This window comes from Gallus gallus, chromosome 4 (genome assembly GCF_016699485.2).
Source record: "Gallus gallus isolate bGalGal1 chromosome 4, bGalGal1.mat.broiler.GRCg7b, whole genome shotgun sequence".
NCBI lineage: Eukaryota > Metazoa > Chordata > Aves > Galliformes > Phasianidae > Gallus > Gallus gallus.
Genome location: NC_052535.1, coordinates 32,740,422 through 32,756,253, shown reverse-complemented (window position 1 = coordinate 32,756,253; position 15,832 = coordinate 32,740,422). Strand labels below are relative to the sequence as shown.

The following is a 15,832-nucleotide window of genomic DNA, read 5'->3' as shown; positions in this document are numbered from 1 at the left end:
TTGGGCTCAAAGAAATGAAATCCGATTAGGTGGCTGGTATAGAGAAGGATTTATAGCATTTTATTTGGTTAGGGATAGCTAAATGGAGCGTGGGAGCATATTAAGATGTCTGGCAACACTCAAGTTCTTTGATGTTTTTTGTTCATTGGTATTGATCATCTGGAAAGCATCTTTGATCAGAGGTTATGACAGTCTTAGTTGAAGTGTGTATTGCAAATCTTCAGAGGAACAGTTGGAAGTTAATAGTGATGTTAAAATAAACAAACAAACAAAAAATACACAACAAAACCCAGCTGTTTGAAACAAAGGTCTTAATAGCATTTAAGCTACCTCTGTTTCTATTGCTTAATACCAGGATTTTGCCTGGGGGTTGTATTATCATAGGACTGTCATCTACAAACTGGAAGCCACCTAAATGCAAGTCTAGGTGAAGAAAAAAAGGATCTGTTAAGTGAAGCATATATACCTCTCTTTATATGGATGACTTCTTTTCATAACCAGTTATTTTCCTGACTGACAGAATTGTGTGAAAATAGATATATAAATCTGATTATTCTTTTAGGCAAACACAAACCTGAATCATCTGAATGTATATGCTGAGGAGTTTTTGTGTTGTAATACTTGCACTTAAGTATTTGAACCTTGAAGCATGGGTTACTATTAATAATATTATTTGAGATAACGATCGGTTTTAAAATATTTAGATTAAATTTTTAACAGTGGAATACAAAAAATAGTGTACAAAAAAGCACAGAAGTTAGGCCAGATATTTTTGGTTGTACATTGGTAGTGTACACAGTTGTAGTCTGTATCTTAAGCTGTATACTTGCAGTATTGTGATATTTCTACATGAATAACTTTATTTTCTTTAGGCTATTGCCTTACCTCCTATAGCCAAGTGGCCCTATCAGAATGGATTTACTTTTCACACTTGGTTAAGGATGGATCCTGTAAACAATATCAATGTGGATAAGGATAAGCCATATTTGTATTGGTGCGTATTAATGTAAAACCTCGTTTCTGATGTTCAGTCATGATTTGTTCAGTGACTTTTGCTGCCATCTATGTACGTGCTGACTTTGTTCTCCTTTATTAGTTTTCGAACGAACAAAGGACTTGGCTATTCTGCTCACTTTGTTGGTGGCTGCTTGATTGTAACGTCCATAAAATCAAAGGGAAAAGGTTTTCAGCATTGTGTAAAATTTGATTTTAAGCCACAAAAGGTGAGTAAAAACAGTAAAATACTTCCGTGAATTAGAAATGTGTGTTTACACACTTGTGTGTAAATAGCGTTCAGCAGGGTGTGTATCTAACTAGCTGATGTGTTTGTTGGAAATGTCTCTAAAAACGGTATCCTAGAGGGATTGGTCTCGCTATTTATTATGTTCATCCATCTGCAAAAGAACATTGCACTAGAACGAACAAAACCAAGTCTGTTCTGAATTGATATATATATTTTTAAGTTTAACTTATGTATAAGAAAAAAAGCTAGAAAATGCAGTTTACCAGAGGTTTTATGAATTTGTGAAACTCGAGATGATTTCACTAAGAACTTTTAATACCTATATGTAGCTTGAGTGTTGCAAGACTTGTGATGTTTGTTTCTTCTTTCTTCTGTTTTTGTACTTTGTTTCCTTCCACTTTAGCCTTTCTCTTCTCCTTATCCTGAAGCGTTTTGCTAAGGCTTACATTTAGTTTACTGCTTGATAGTCAGTTTGGACAAATGCAGCTTTACTTTAGAACTTGCGATTAGTAACTCAAATGCAGTTTTTCCAATCAAGCCAGGGCAATTAGTAGAGTTCACTCTTAAAGGTCAGAGAATGATAGATTGGCATTTAAAACTGGGTTATAATTGAAGTTGTCCACCAAATATTCTCCTTCTGCTTTATCTCCTTACGTGTAACAATTAAAATATGAGTTCATTCTATTTTTAATGTTCAAGACCTGCTTGCTCATTGAGCAATATTATGCTATGTTCAAAATGTTCTCATTTTCAATTGCTAATGTTTCTGGAGTAAGTGTGTAAATGATTTGTGGGAGAACTGACTTCTTCCAGGCCTCCTCAGTAATTCCTTATCAGTAATCCCTTGCTGTAAGTATGAATTCTGTTTGTGACAGTTTAACATGTACAGCTTTTGAAAGTCTTCGAAGTCTAGAGCCATCTTCGCTCTTTGGAATGACAACATTAGCAGTAGCTCATCACTCTAACTGTGATCCAGCTTCTGACATATTTGCATGATGATTTCAACATAAATATGATTCAACAGTTTCATGATTTTTTTTTGCTTGGTTTGAGTTTTATGTTGTAAATATCTTCTAGGCTTCCATTTTGGGTTAGGAGACTATACTTTGATGTGGCTATACAGGAAAACTCACTAATACGGTCATCTTTTCTAGTTAAAATAAAACTTTCAGTGTTAATGTAACTCATGGACAGTTGAATTGACTGTAGAGTACTTCCTCTTCAATGACTGTTTAAGCTATGTTAAGTGTCTGTAGAATGTTATCACTTGTTTTCTTTTTTTTAGTGGTATATGGTTACTATTGTGCACATCTATAACCGCTGGAAGAATAGTGAACTTCGATGCTATGTGAATGGGGAACTGGCATCTTATGGAGAAATAACATGGTTTGTCAACACCAATGATGTAAGTAAACTCTGTGTATAGATCTAATATCTATTGAATTTCTCAAGATGATCAACTGTAGATATCCCTTGCTGTTTTATTGCTTTTTTAAAAGTAAACCTCTCTCATTTAATGCATTTTTAAAATAAATAAATAAGATTAGTAATAACTCTTTGGTAGGGGGGAGTACGTTCTGCTTACACCTGTCAAAAATGAAAATTTGTTTCTGCTAAGACCTTGAAAGTTTTCCTACTTGTAGAAATAATATTATTCTTTGATGATATGTATATTTCTTGGTTAATTTGCCCATGTTGCTTAATTTAAATTGTTTCTTTTTCAGACATTTGACAAATGTTTCCTGGGTTCCTCAGAAACAGCAGATGCCAATCGAGTGTTTTGTGGGCAAATGACATCTGTTTACCTTTTTAGTGAGGCTCTCAATGCTGCTCAAATCTTTGCCATTTATCAGCTTGGTCTGGGATATAAGGTAGCATGGAATTAGCTGTAAAGCCTCTGAAGTTTAATGCGGAAAATGTATTCTGTGGTGGATTTTAAGACTGTTGTGACGTGCCTATGTTCTTCTGAAAAGATTCTTACCATTTAATATTTTTATTAACCTGTTACATATATTAACATAAGCCTGTGCATCATATTACAAGCTACAAATAAACATTGACTCATTTTTAAAATTCCTTTAAAAAAGAAAAAGCAACAGCATAAAAACAAGTTTGAGTACTTGTTCTCAAAATTTCAGGTTTGAGGAGAGCAGCTTAGTAGTTGCTTTTGCCAGTCAGTTTTGCTTAATGTGTGAAGTTAGTGCTGAAGATGAGTTCTGTTGCAGTGATTTATTTGTTTTGTCTTAGCCTGAGGGGCACTAATTGAAGACTGCTATTCCCTAGCAGCTGTATAAACATACGCTAAAAAGATGGATCCTATTCTCTCTGCTCCTCAATTATTGGTTCCCTCTGAGTGAACATTGTTGACTGCCAGTCTGTTTCCTAGCTAATGTCTTTCTTTTGCACTACCCACCATCTTGACAGTGTCATTCTTCAGGCGTCAGAAAACAGTTGCGCAGTTGTAATTCTGTAAAATTGATTTTTGAGTCAATGTTGTAATGAGACTTCTTTCTGAAATATTGTTGGATTTAAGAAACAATGTCATTTTCTATTAATAGTTGTGTTCTGAACTGTATTTGCAATGTATGTAATGAGTTTTTTTTTCTATCCTCAACCCTGTTCCCCAATCCAGGGAACGTTCAAATTCAAGGCAGAAAGTGATCTCTTCCTTGATGAACATCACAAATTGTTGCTGTATGATGGCAAGCTATCCAGTGCTATTGCTTTTATGTACAATCCAAGGGCTACAGATGCACAGCTCTGTCTAGAGTCGTCCCCTAAAGATAACCCTTCTATTTTTGTTCATTCACCACATGCCCTCATGCTGCAGGTATGGCAACATTTTTCATAGATTTAGAATGTAAATGGTTACTGTTTGAAAACCTGAAAGTCAAGTTTTACTGGGATTTGAATAAGCTAGAGAGTTGCTGATGGTGGGTTCCTCCCCACGTCATCTGTGCTGCTTTCCCCTGTCAGTTCTCAACACAGCTAAGCACTTAAATACTTAAATCTCCAAAGCTGATGCCGATGGTTAGGAGTTAGTTCTTGAAGTTATCAAGCTACCTGACTTGCTCCTGTGACCACTGTGTGAACTGTACTGGATGTTCCTCTGAGCTTCCCTCAGGAAAATAATGCTGGGCAGCTTCTCTGAAACAAGAGAGAAGAACAGAATTCTACTTCTGCTTGTAATGCCATGTGTATTATAGCCAGAGGGACACTTGCCTCATTGGTGTGTGGGCATACTATCTCCTTGAATGAATGTGGGTGCACATAAGGACTGTGAAAATATTTCTTTCATCAAAGTTACAATCTAAAAAACGTCAGTATTACTAAGAAAACCTGTTAACTTTTCAGAAACATTCTTCTTCCTCATTGCTGCTATACTTTCATTCCTTACAGACGTTACCTATCTCCAGTGCTTTGCTTTGTTGACACTGTACGCTTTTCTCCCCAGGCTTTGAATGCCTAACATTTTAGATTTGCTTGAAGCTTTTTTTTCTAGAGTTTCAGTGTTATTGAAGACTCGTTGTAGAGATTGCAAGCCACCTCCTGTGTATTCTTCTGAGGGTATACAATGCCAGTTTTCTATGAAGCAGTAAATTAGACAGCTTGAACATTCAGAGTGGCTATAGCAGCCAGTTTGTACTTCTTGCTGTTCTCTTTTTATTTGGTAATATTACAATTTTTATGTTGAAGAAATTTTCCACTATTTCTAGTGAACTTTTTAACAGTTTCTCAGAAAGTTCTCAGTGCTTTTTGATTTATTTATTTTATTTTTTTTATCAGGATGTGAAAGCCGTGTTGACACATTCGGTCCAAAGTGCCTTGCACTCCATTGGAGGAGTGCAGGTACTTTTCCCTCTCTTTGCACAGCTAGACTATAGGCAATATTCATCGGACCACATTGACACAACTGTTTGGTGAGTGCATATGGTTACTGTGTTCTTTGTTTCTTACTTGTGTAAAGGAAATTAAATCTTGCTTTATTAATTGGCACTGTATTGTAATTTCAGTTGTGAAACAATGAGTTATTGTCTAACTACAAAAACATAACATTGCTGCAGGTATGACTGTTTTGTGAAGTATTTTTATTTTGTACCATACTTCCCATGAAAGTTCGTACAGAATCAGAAGGGATGCTTGTTGCTATGTGACAATTTTCTTTTCTTTGTACCATAATTATGGACAATTTTTTTTGAGCTTTTTCCTGTCACAGAAAAAAAAATCCATTGGGCTAGATGTCTAAACAAAGTCTGGGAAAGATGCTTTTTTCAGTTTATATGAAAGCAATCCTTTTTTACTTTTTCTTCAGACATTTTGTGGCATACAGCTTGAAAACAGAACAGAAGAATGAAAATGCAATCTTTTTTCAGCTCACTTATTAGCATTCTTAAAATATATTAGTATTTTGACATTGAAGGTAATACCAAAAACAGTCAAAGGCTGTTTTCTTTTTTACTCTACTACATGTTGTTACTGCCAAGCTTTAAGAACGTATGAATTTTTTGGCTTTTTCCCTGGATTCAACTCTGTTTCTCATCAGTCCAGCTCCTGAACAGAAAGAGAAGCTGCTGTAGCTCCTCAGTTACAGTACAAATGATTATAAATACAATAACAGCAAAGGTATTGTTTTTTTAGAGTTGGTCTATTTGCTCTGTTTCGTTGCAATTGTGGCTTTATGGTGATTGAAAGATTATCTACATCCCTACCATTGTGAAGGGGGGGTGCTTACAAAGTTCCTTCAGCCCATTTGTGCATTCCTGGACCTCTCCTGAGATGACTTAGAGTTATGCATCTACATGATAAATCAAGGATTTGATTCGGTTGCAGAGTAACTCATCTACAGAGGATTTTTCAGCTGGCTTGTAGAGATTCATAGATAGGCTCTGGTGTTATGACGCAAGGGCATGAATGTTACTTCTAGCAGCAGTGTGGAGCTGAATTAACTCAAACCAATAGTAAAGCTCTATCTAGAGAAATATTTCCACCTGCTCATCTGAAAGTGAAGCAGTGGTAAGTGGAATGACATTGGTCACTGATCTTGCAGAAGTATATAAGTGAAACAAGAAGCGGAGAGAACCACACGCTTAATTGTTGCCTTGCTGCAAAATTGTATTTTTAGAATTTTGCTATTGCATGCTTGGAGTACAAAGTTTTGAGTTAGGCATACATTAATTTAAAGAAAGGAATGAGAGGTTTTTAAATTTGTGCTTAAAATTCTGATCTAAGCATTTATTTGATACATTGATTGTATTTATGGGCTGCATGATAGAAGTGTTAATTTGAAAATAGTTTCTATCTTGTTGTGGTCACACTTTAAAATGTGTTTCTAAAATATTGCTTTTTTCAGTTCCACTTTGTTGGCTTTTATTATGGAGTTGTTGAAGAACTCGATTGCTATGCAAGATCAAATGCTTTCCTGTAAGGGCTTCCTTGTGATAGGATATAGCTTGGAAAAGGTAAAAGAAAACTTTTTTGAACTCATGTTTGTTTAATTTTTTGGGGGGGAGGGGGAGGGGGGAGGGGGGGGGAGGCGTGGCAGGTGGAGGGGAAAGGGCGGGGAGGGGGAAAACTCAGTGGACACAGTAATCTTCAGGGTTCTTGTTTAAGCATATTTTCTTTTACAGTCTTCCAAAGCTCATGTTACCCGAGCTGTGCTAGAGCTATGCCTTGCATTTTCTAAGTACCTGAGCAACTTGCACAATGGGGTGCCCTTGCTGAAACAGCTATGTGATCATATTCTCCTTAATCCTGCAATATGGATTCATATCCCAGCGCAGGTAAAACTGTTTATTCTTATGAATACAGTTCCTTATGATGTATCTATTTGGGAGTGTTGAGATAAAGACCGGCTTAATGCAATTAAAGGTCCTGGCTTCCAGCAGAAATCACATAGAAACTGTTTCAGACTTTGTTTTTTCTGCATGTGGCAGTCAAGTGTTGCAGGCTCCCAAAGTAATCAGAGAATTAGGAAGCTACAGTGTTCAGCAGAATGAAATATGTTGGCTTGTGGAGCCCCTGAGTTAGTGTTTTAGATTGACAGAGAAGTATGAATGGATTAGTTGGCAAACAAACAAACAAACAAAAAAAACAAAACAAACAAACAAACAAAAATGGTAATTTTAATGAGAAATCATCCTGGGTTGTCCGGTTTGAAGTTATTTAAGTTAAGATTAAGTTTATTTAAGTTCATGTACTCTGTGCAAAGTACTTCTGCTTTTTTGAATCTGTTCTCTGAGTGTGACCCACTTAAACAGAAACTTTCCAGTTGGTTCTACTTAAAATCTCATCAGACCTTTTTGTCCCTTCCATGAAGAGTTGTTATTCCTTTAAAAAAAAACTGAGCCAACACTAATCATGGTACTATAGAAGTCACAGCAAAGCATCTCTTTGCTATGGCTAAATGAAATTGTTAGAGAATTATTTTTAAGTCATTATTCCTCAGCAGAGAAAGAGAAATAAATTTAATATAGGCTTTAATTTCTATATATGCACTTCCCATAATAAAAAAAATACTTTGTGTGAAATTCTTCTGGCAAATGCAGGTTTCTTTCCAGTTGTAAGTAGCACTAACTGAAGACAGTGTAGCCAGTGGGTTTGAGGGAAGTGGACTTGCTCCTATGGTCAGCACTGGTGAGGCATGTCTGGGCAACTTCATTCCATTCTCAGCGCAACCCCTCACCGTGCCCCCAAACAGTGCCAGTCAACTTCAGCTATCTGTGATAGTGTGGCTGTCATGCTTTTGTGCTCCTGTAAGAGTGGACTACCTTGGGAAAAAAAAGAAAAAAAAAAAACAACCACCACCAAAAAACCCCCGACAATCTATTTTATTTTTATTAACAATTCATTTTATTTTTAGAAATGATTTGATTTATTTTTTTGTCAGTTGGCGAGACCTTTAGGAGCTTTGTGACTACTTTATACTCAGAAAATCTATTCTTTTAAGAAATTTTAGTAGATGAAATTCAAGAATGCAGTTGTCTGATATGCTGTAATTTTGCTGCAGTGATTTTTAATCTCCTGATTGGGTGTTGCAGGTTCAACTGATCCTGTACACTTACTTGTCTACTGAGTTCATTGGCACTGTTAACATATATGGTGCAATTAGACGAGTTGGGACAGTTCTTTTGGTCATGCATACCCTGAAGTATTATTACTGGGTAGTGAATCCTCAAGATCGCAGTGGTATAACTCCCAAAGGCATAGGTACGTATTAATTTCTACTTGTTTGTTTTGAGGATTCTCTTGTATACAATGTAATAGAACTGTGTATATTCCAGAAATTGTACTTTAGTGGAATTGGTTCACTGTAACAGTCTCAACAGCATGCTTTTGTCCATAAGATATTCTTGAAAGTTCTTTTTTAAGAAACGAGTGAAACCTTTTGAAGAAAACAATGTCCTCTGTGACAAAAGACTGATGTGGATTAATACTAAATAGAGCTGACTAGCAAAATTGTAGGATTTTGGAATGGTAGATGTGTGCCTGGTTGCAAAGATCCCTTTGTGGTATTTTGTCTCCCATAGTGAGTAAAGATAAGCTTTTTTCCCCCTATTTTCCCAATCAAGACACAAATTTATTTTAATTTCTGAGCTAATCTATTGGGAAAGCATGTGTGTTAGATAATCTTATTTAAATCCATGACTGATTTTTCACTAGTTTGGTCGATATTGAACATAACTGTTCTTAAACGAAATGTGCCTGTGGGCTTATCATGTATAGGATACATACGCTTGTATAATCACTTGCATTTGCTGTTTGATTTGCTTTTCCGCAGAGAATGAGGTCATAAAACAATGTGAACCTATGTTCAAATTTAAAAACTATTCCTAGACATGTATTTGCAACTGCACATTTGCTTTCTGTATGAAAGCTCTTACTTGACTTTGACTTTTGGTTGCAACCTGTTTTTTTAACTCTGTCTCTCCTGGGGATGATTCAGCATTTGAGTATTTAAAATGTTTTAGTGGAAGTTGTCTTTACACAGATATGGCAGAAACAGGTCCTCTTGACTTAGAGTTAACAAGTTTGGTCTTTGATTATCAAGATAATCTTTATATGTAGTGCTCTAGGATTGGTTCTCATTGTAGTTGTAGCCAGCGTGTACAAAGGCTTCCTTTGGACTTTAGTAGAACAACTTTAAAAACAATTGAAAACTGCTAAAATCTGGATATTTTGACATAAAGTTCTAGAACCTCAGAGGTTTTGCTAACTGTAGTAGAATGCATCACTATTTTGTGTTAAGAAGTAGAGAAAAAACTGTACTAATAATTGTGCTCTCTTCACACAGTGAATGCCATTTTTTCTGTATATGAAAATGCATAGTATGCTAATAACCACCCTTAATTTGCATTTCATGTATCTACTTCTTTTCTTTTGTAGATGGGCCACGGCCTACTCAAAAAGAGACTTTATCTCTGCGAGCATTTTTGTTGATGTTCATTAAACAACTAGTGATGAAGGTAGGATATTTAAGTTTCTTTTCATAAAGAAATCCATTCTGACATAGTATTTTCTTTTAAGAAAGCTGAGTATTGTAAACAGCGTCGTCTTCCTTCCTTTTCTAGGCTATGTCTTTTCTGTATTTGAATTTAGCTCCCTTTTTCCCTCTTTATTACTGAGAGACCCTGTGCTATGCTGATTCCCAGCAGTTGAGAGGAGTAATTACCAGAAAAGTTCTCATCCTTTTTCTTTAAATCAGATGATCTACAATTGAAGTATCAGAGAAGACTTAACTAGAAAAATAAGTCTTTCATTAAAATTTAGTTAGTTTTATCTTTTTCTGTGAGAGATTTATAACTTGGACAGTTTCGGATACAGTTTCACAAGGACAGTAAAAAGGGTGTTCATGATTAAAGGTTGATTCTTCTGCATACTTCTTGTTTGTGCAAGATCTTTTTGGGAGTTGAGTGACTTAGTTAAAATAAATAAATAAATAAAACATGGAAGCCCTGGAAATGAAGGAACAGCTTTTCCCTTCCATGATCCCATTCTTAGAAATGAATGTTTTCATGTTCACAAAAACAAAACAAAAAAAAAACCCTTCAAGGTACATTCCTAATCTAGAAGCCATAAATGATTTAACTTTCAGCGAAATTGGAAGTAACTGAAAATAAAATTCTGTAGTAGCATAAGAAGTAAAGTTGGCTATATGCGTAGCTAAAAGACACAGGTCTACTTTGACTCATCTTTGACACCTTAATTTAATTCTGTTATTAATGAGATGTTCATATTCTCTGTATCAATTTATATGAGCTGCTATATGTTACTCTATCAATTTCATTGTACTTTATTAGTATCAGCCTATTTTTTATGCCTGTATTGGGTTGTTCTTGTACATTTTTAAGCTTCAGTGGGTCCTTCTTGGGCAGAAAAAAACTGTCTTCTATTTATGAAGCTATTATAGTATCAAATGAAAGCAAATTTGCCTTGTGAGACTTGAACTGTATGTAATCATGGCTTCTAATGATGTTCTTTTGAGAATGATTCTTTTGTCCTTGAAAGATAATAGTTAAAACTTGGTTCTTTTTAAAGGACTATGGAATAAAAGAAGAAGAATTGCAGGCAATCCTCAATTATCTACTCACTATTCATGAGGTAATTTTTAAACGTTTGTTTTCTGGGTGCTACTTTTGCACTGTATTTTCCAGTGTTACTGTCTTGATGTCACAAGATGGCTCTGTAGAGGAAATAGCAAATATTGTTCAACTTCGTTGTAGCGTGCTGAACTGCCAGTTTTCTTGCAGTGATTTAAGTACTATGTTCGATGTTAGATTGAAGTTCATTAAGCTAGGAAGTCAAAATGGTTTCCTATGTTGTTCTGCAAACTGATTTGCCAGGCAGAAAAACAGATGGTGAGACTGACTTAGAGGAGAGAGAAAAAAAAAAAGACAAAATACTATTTTATGCTGCCTAAGTAATATTTTTTGTTTCTGACTCCTTTTTATTTTGCTTCTTAAATAAAGCAATAAAATTGAAAACATGCATTAAAAAAATAAAGATGTATGTTAATGGCATCTAAGAGAAGCATATAAACTTAATTGGGAGAAAATGTTGGTTACCACTGATACATCTGCATCTTCATATTTTAGCACCAGGAAAAGGCACTTTATGCCAGATGCAACATCAAAGACAAGGGAAATGGGAACATAAATCTAACTGATCTCATCTCTGTAAGAGTGCTTGAAATGGGAAAAATAAGGAATTAATTGAACTTCAAGCAGTACAGATTTTTTTTTTTTCTTTTCTGTTTACACCTATATTTTCCTTTTATTCTTTGTGCTGATTACTGGTCCACGTACTTGGCGGTATCATGGTCATTAACTTAAGTCATTCTACTTTATAATATAGAAATTTTTTAAAAAATAAGAGTCTTGTTAACATACAGGAGTAAACCAAAAGAGCAGAAACTTTGTGGCCTTCAGATGAGAAGGTGATATTTTTAACTATTTTTAAGCCATTTATAGGGTCAAATATTAAAAGCAGGATGCCACAGAATAAGGTATCTTGATGTATATCCAGAAAAACATTAAAAAAAAAATAGAATTTGGCCTCATCATTGGGCTTATATGTCAGTGATAGTGTCTGTGATATAAACTAGTAATATCTTTATGTGATCACAGTTGTTATGAGGGATGTAAAATTGGTTTTCTACTAGGGAAGGAACCAGAATATTTGTTCAGAAGTGGAAAATTGGAAAATTTGGGAAGCACTTGTAAAATAAATTTTCATTTAATTACCACAATGAATGATAAAAGGAGAAACAATCACATTTCAGTATTTCATAGATTATTTTCAGTTATAACTAATGTGGAACAAATTCTTAAGCTGTAGGTTAAAATTCTTTAGACTATTGGTGTCGAAAAGAAACTTTATTGAACATCTTGAATTACTCATTTTAAGTATTGCCTGTGGCAAGCTGTGGTATTTTTTTTTTCCTTGGATAGACATTTGTTAGTAGAGATTTTATGTTAAACAACTACTTTGTGTCACAGAAAATGTTCGGCAGTTAATTTCTAGCTCCTGTGCAGTAGAAGAGAGGGAAATGTGCGTATGCACAGGCAAGTATGTGCATGGAAGAAAATAACGCAGTCTAATAGTCCATTCCCTGCCCAAGACATACTTCCCAGTCATTGATGTAATTTTTGACTCTACAAGTAAAAAAAGTGTTTTCATCATAATGTTTTCTCCTTGTTTTCATCATAATGTTTTCTCCTGATCACACACTCTTTCCTTCCAGGTCTGTAGCTCTTTTGATCTTGTCCTAGTTGCTACTGTTACTCTCCAGATTATTTTGAAGTATTTTATAGAGATTCTTTTAACTGAAATAATGTCCTAGCATAGATGTTTTTTAATTTAAATTTATAACTTTTATTTAACAGGATGACAATCTAATGGATGTCCTGCAGTTGCTTGTTGCTCTCATGTCAGAGCACCCAAGTTCTATGATCCCTGCTTTTGATCAGAGGAATGGATTACAGTAAGTGAAGTTTTGTAAGAGGGCAAAAGGAAATGATATTTTTAACCATACTGTTACTTGCTAGAATTACTGTGAAATCTGAAAGATCCTCATTAATGCATTTGTTGTGATCTCACACAGTTCCTCTTGAGAGATTTTTGTGTCCAGGTGTTCTTTTGACAAGAGGTGATGTTGGATTTATCATCAATGAGGTCTTTTTAAAAAATGTTTCCAAGGCACTGATTATGCTTAAAACAGGTAGTGATCAATTTGAGTTAGTCTATACATTGAAGTTAAGTCTTAATCTACCAGCATTTACTCTTTTGCCACCCTTTATTGCATGTGTTTTGGAACTGAAAGGGCTGACAAATGTTGGTTCAGATTTCTTCTGATCTTTATTAGCTTTTTTCCTTTTTTTTTTTTGTAATGTGTAAGGCATGATCACACTTTTGCAGGGGAAACCCTTTGTTTACATTTGTCACACTGCTATATTCACAATCTCTGCTTCCCAACAAAGTGAAAGATATTTTTTAAAACTACTGTGAGAGGAAAGTAGGGAAAGCAGGAAATTCTAACAGTTAAAGCACAGGTAAAGATCTGCTAGAATAAGACTGTAACTCTGATTTGTTTTGTGGTTCTTAGAAGGACATCATTACTGAACTTTCCTATTTTCAAAAATCCATCTGCCTGGACATGGCAGGGGAGGAGCTGGTACAGGCAAAGAAATACAAGAACTGTTCTTAGAAGTGTATGAGGAATAGTAATTCTCTTGCTATATAAAGGCAAAGTCTCATTTCATACATTTTGTTGCACCTATTGGTTAACCCCCATTTATACATACATTTTTTTTTAGTTGCCCTTTCTCAAGAGACAACATTCAGGCACGTTCATAATTGTTTCCTCCACTCTCAGTGTTAGGCTGTGTCTTTTAACCTATTTTCTTCACCTTAGACTTCATTTGTATGGTAATGTATTGTGCTATAGGAAACTAATAAAAACTCCAAATAATAAAACATTTGAATGTCATGTTGAGTCTCCAATGTAATATATTTATTTTTATTTAACAACTGGCACTAGACATTTTCTTTTTTATTAACTAATGCACAGGCAAGTCAGTTTGAATGGTGAGTCTACTGTGAGAAATCATTTTGCTCTCCTGTCTCGTTTGTTACATTCCTTGCTCCAGTATCGTCGTCGGTCATTCTCAGCTTGCTTCCATGCTTAGTGATATATCTGCTATTTGCAATTACAGACACCGTGTTCTGGAAATTAATAAAGTGTGTATTCCTCCGTCAAATGTGCCTGATGAAGTAGTGTTCTGTTGTCATTATACACCTCTGAAGGCACTGGTGAAGTCTCCTACAGTCACCCGTGGTAGCTAGTCTATAGGGAGGAGAACTCCTACCAACTAGCTTAAGGAATAGATGACTGCAGAGTTCTGCTGGTGACTGTGATTGCTTTTTTGGAAATATAGGTAAACTACATTAAAGATGAGGTTGCTTTTGAGAACTTTTCGTGATTACTAAATTAAGAGCTCCAAAGCCAGGACTTCTGGAAGAGATTTTTCAGGAATTTTTAATTTATCTACTCTCCTGTTGCCCTATACTAAGAGAGCTATAATATAATTTTACTCAGTTTGATTTAGTGAACGAGGAGAACTTCTTGAGAAGATCTTTTGCTTTAAATATATAGAGATAAGAAGCTATCTAGTAATCAGGGACAGTTGATGGGAATATGATTATCTATCATATGCTTACAGAAGTTGAGTGCTGCTTGGGGGAATGGGATTTTTACACTGGCTGCCAGGCAGACTGCATACATCACACGTCCTTAGAATGTCACTAATTACTGTTTCTTAACTTTGTGTGACTGCAAGAAACCTAATTTCTGGAATCACTGAGCATTGGCTAGTGCTAGCGTAGCTAGTACATTCAGCAAGAGCCTGTTTATCCAGAGAGGATTGTATAAATGAATTTGTTCTCAAGGCCCCCATATACGTTGACTTTTGCATCTCTAGCAAAGAATGGTAACTTGGTTGTTTCCAAAAAACAGAAACCAAAATGAGTGAAATGAGAAAAATGCTTACCAAATTGCTGTTTTACTTTTGTGTGTACTCTGTTGAAGCATACAAGTGTCAAATATTGTGGTAGTAAAAAAAAATAAGCCCCATCTGTACGTAACCATACCTATACAGCTGCATGTATAATAAAACAGTTGCTTGCTTAGTTTTCTAGATGAAATGTCAGATTAAAATAGCTTTGTATGTAGGAATTGCAGTAGACTTTCCACAGCTGCATATGTAGATATTGGTGTTCGGGAGGTGCTTTAACTTGATTTGAAGATCTCTAAATATAATTATAAAATGTGAAATCGCAAACTGTCGGGCAGTTAAAAGAAATGTCGTTCTGTTTCTTTTACTCACTAATAGTCATCCTTTTAAAATAGGCTTGGGCATAAATTTATTTCCAGGCTGTTGCAATTAATTTGTCATGCCAAAACCTGTTGGCATTTCAACTGTTTCAGGAAGCTTTGTGTTTTTTTCTACTTAGGGTCGTCTACAAACTTTTAGCATCAAAAAGTGAAGGCATCAGGGTGCAAGCTCTGAAAGTGATGGGATATTTCTTAAAGCATCTTGCTCCAAAGTAAGTACTGGTGGAACTCTTTAAAAAAAAAATAATAGTATCTTGAGACTCATAAGTGTGTGTGTTTGTGTGTGTGTGTGTGTGTATATAAATATATGTAAAGAGAATTTTTATTTATATGTATGTCTGAGTTGTTTTGTGTATGCGTATTGTTTTGTATATAAAATAAAAAAGCTATGTTGTTGGTTAATCATTAAATATACTACACTGAATAGCAGCTACTGTTCTTTAAGTACTTTCAATTTGTTTCTCACTAATCCACTTCTGACGTGGTAGAAGTACTTGTCTAAGTTTTCTCACTTCCTTGTCAATTCTCAATTCCTTGTCATTTATTACTTATTTGCTGTGTGGTTACCTGCTCTTCAAAGTGCAATTTTGCATTATGTTAGTGAAATTAGTAGCAAGAATTAGACTGATGAGATGGAAACCCTTATTGCTTACTGGAAACCAGATTTAAGATGTCTCAATTGTCATTTTAAACCTTTTAAG

General features: G+C 35.1%; 1 protein-coding gene across 3 annotated transcripts in view; it reads left to right on the top strand.

Annotated features, from left to right (window-relative positions):
- The window catches only part of LRBA (LPS responsive beige-like anchor protein), a 372,868-nt gene that overhangs the window by 38,692 nt on the left and 318,344 nt on the right, over positions 1-15,832 (top strand). For all 3 annotated transcript variants that reach the window (XM_040699152.2, XM_040699153.2, XM_015276673.4), the window contains exons 6-18: positions 873-994; positions 1,097-1,223; positions 2,529-2,648; positions 2,968-3,114; positions 3,876-4,073; positions 5,030-5,163; positions 6,594-6,702; positions 6,871-7,023; positions 8,281-8,449; positions 9,626-9,705; positions 10,778-10,840; positions 12,625-12,722; positions 15,251-15,343. In XM_040699152.2, the coding sequence (XP_040555086.1) occupies positions 873-994; positions 1,097-1,223; positions 2,529-2,648; positions 2,968-3,114; positions 3,876-4,073; positions 5,030-5,163; positions 6,594-6,702; positions 6,871-7,023; positions 8,281-8,449; positions 9,626-9,705; positions 10,778-10,840; positions 12,625-12,722; positions 15,251-15,343 (1,613 nt within the window). The remainder of the gene's footprint in view (positions 1-872; positions 995-1,096; positions 1,224-2,528; positions 2,649-2,967; positions 3,115-3,875; positions 4,074-5,029; positions 5,164-6,593; positions 6,703-6,870; positions 7,024-8,280; positions 8,450-9,625; positions 9,706-10,777; positions 10,841-12,624; positions 12,723-15,250; positions 15,344-15,832) is intronic.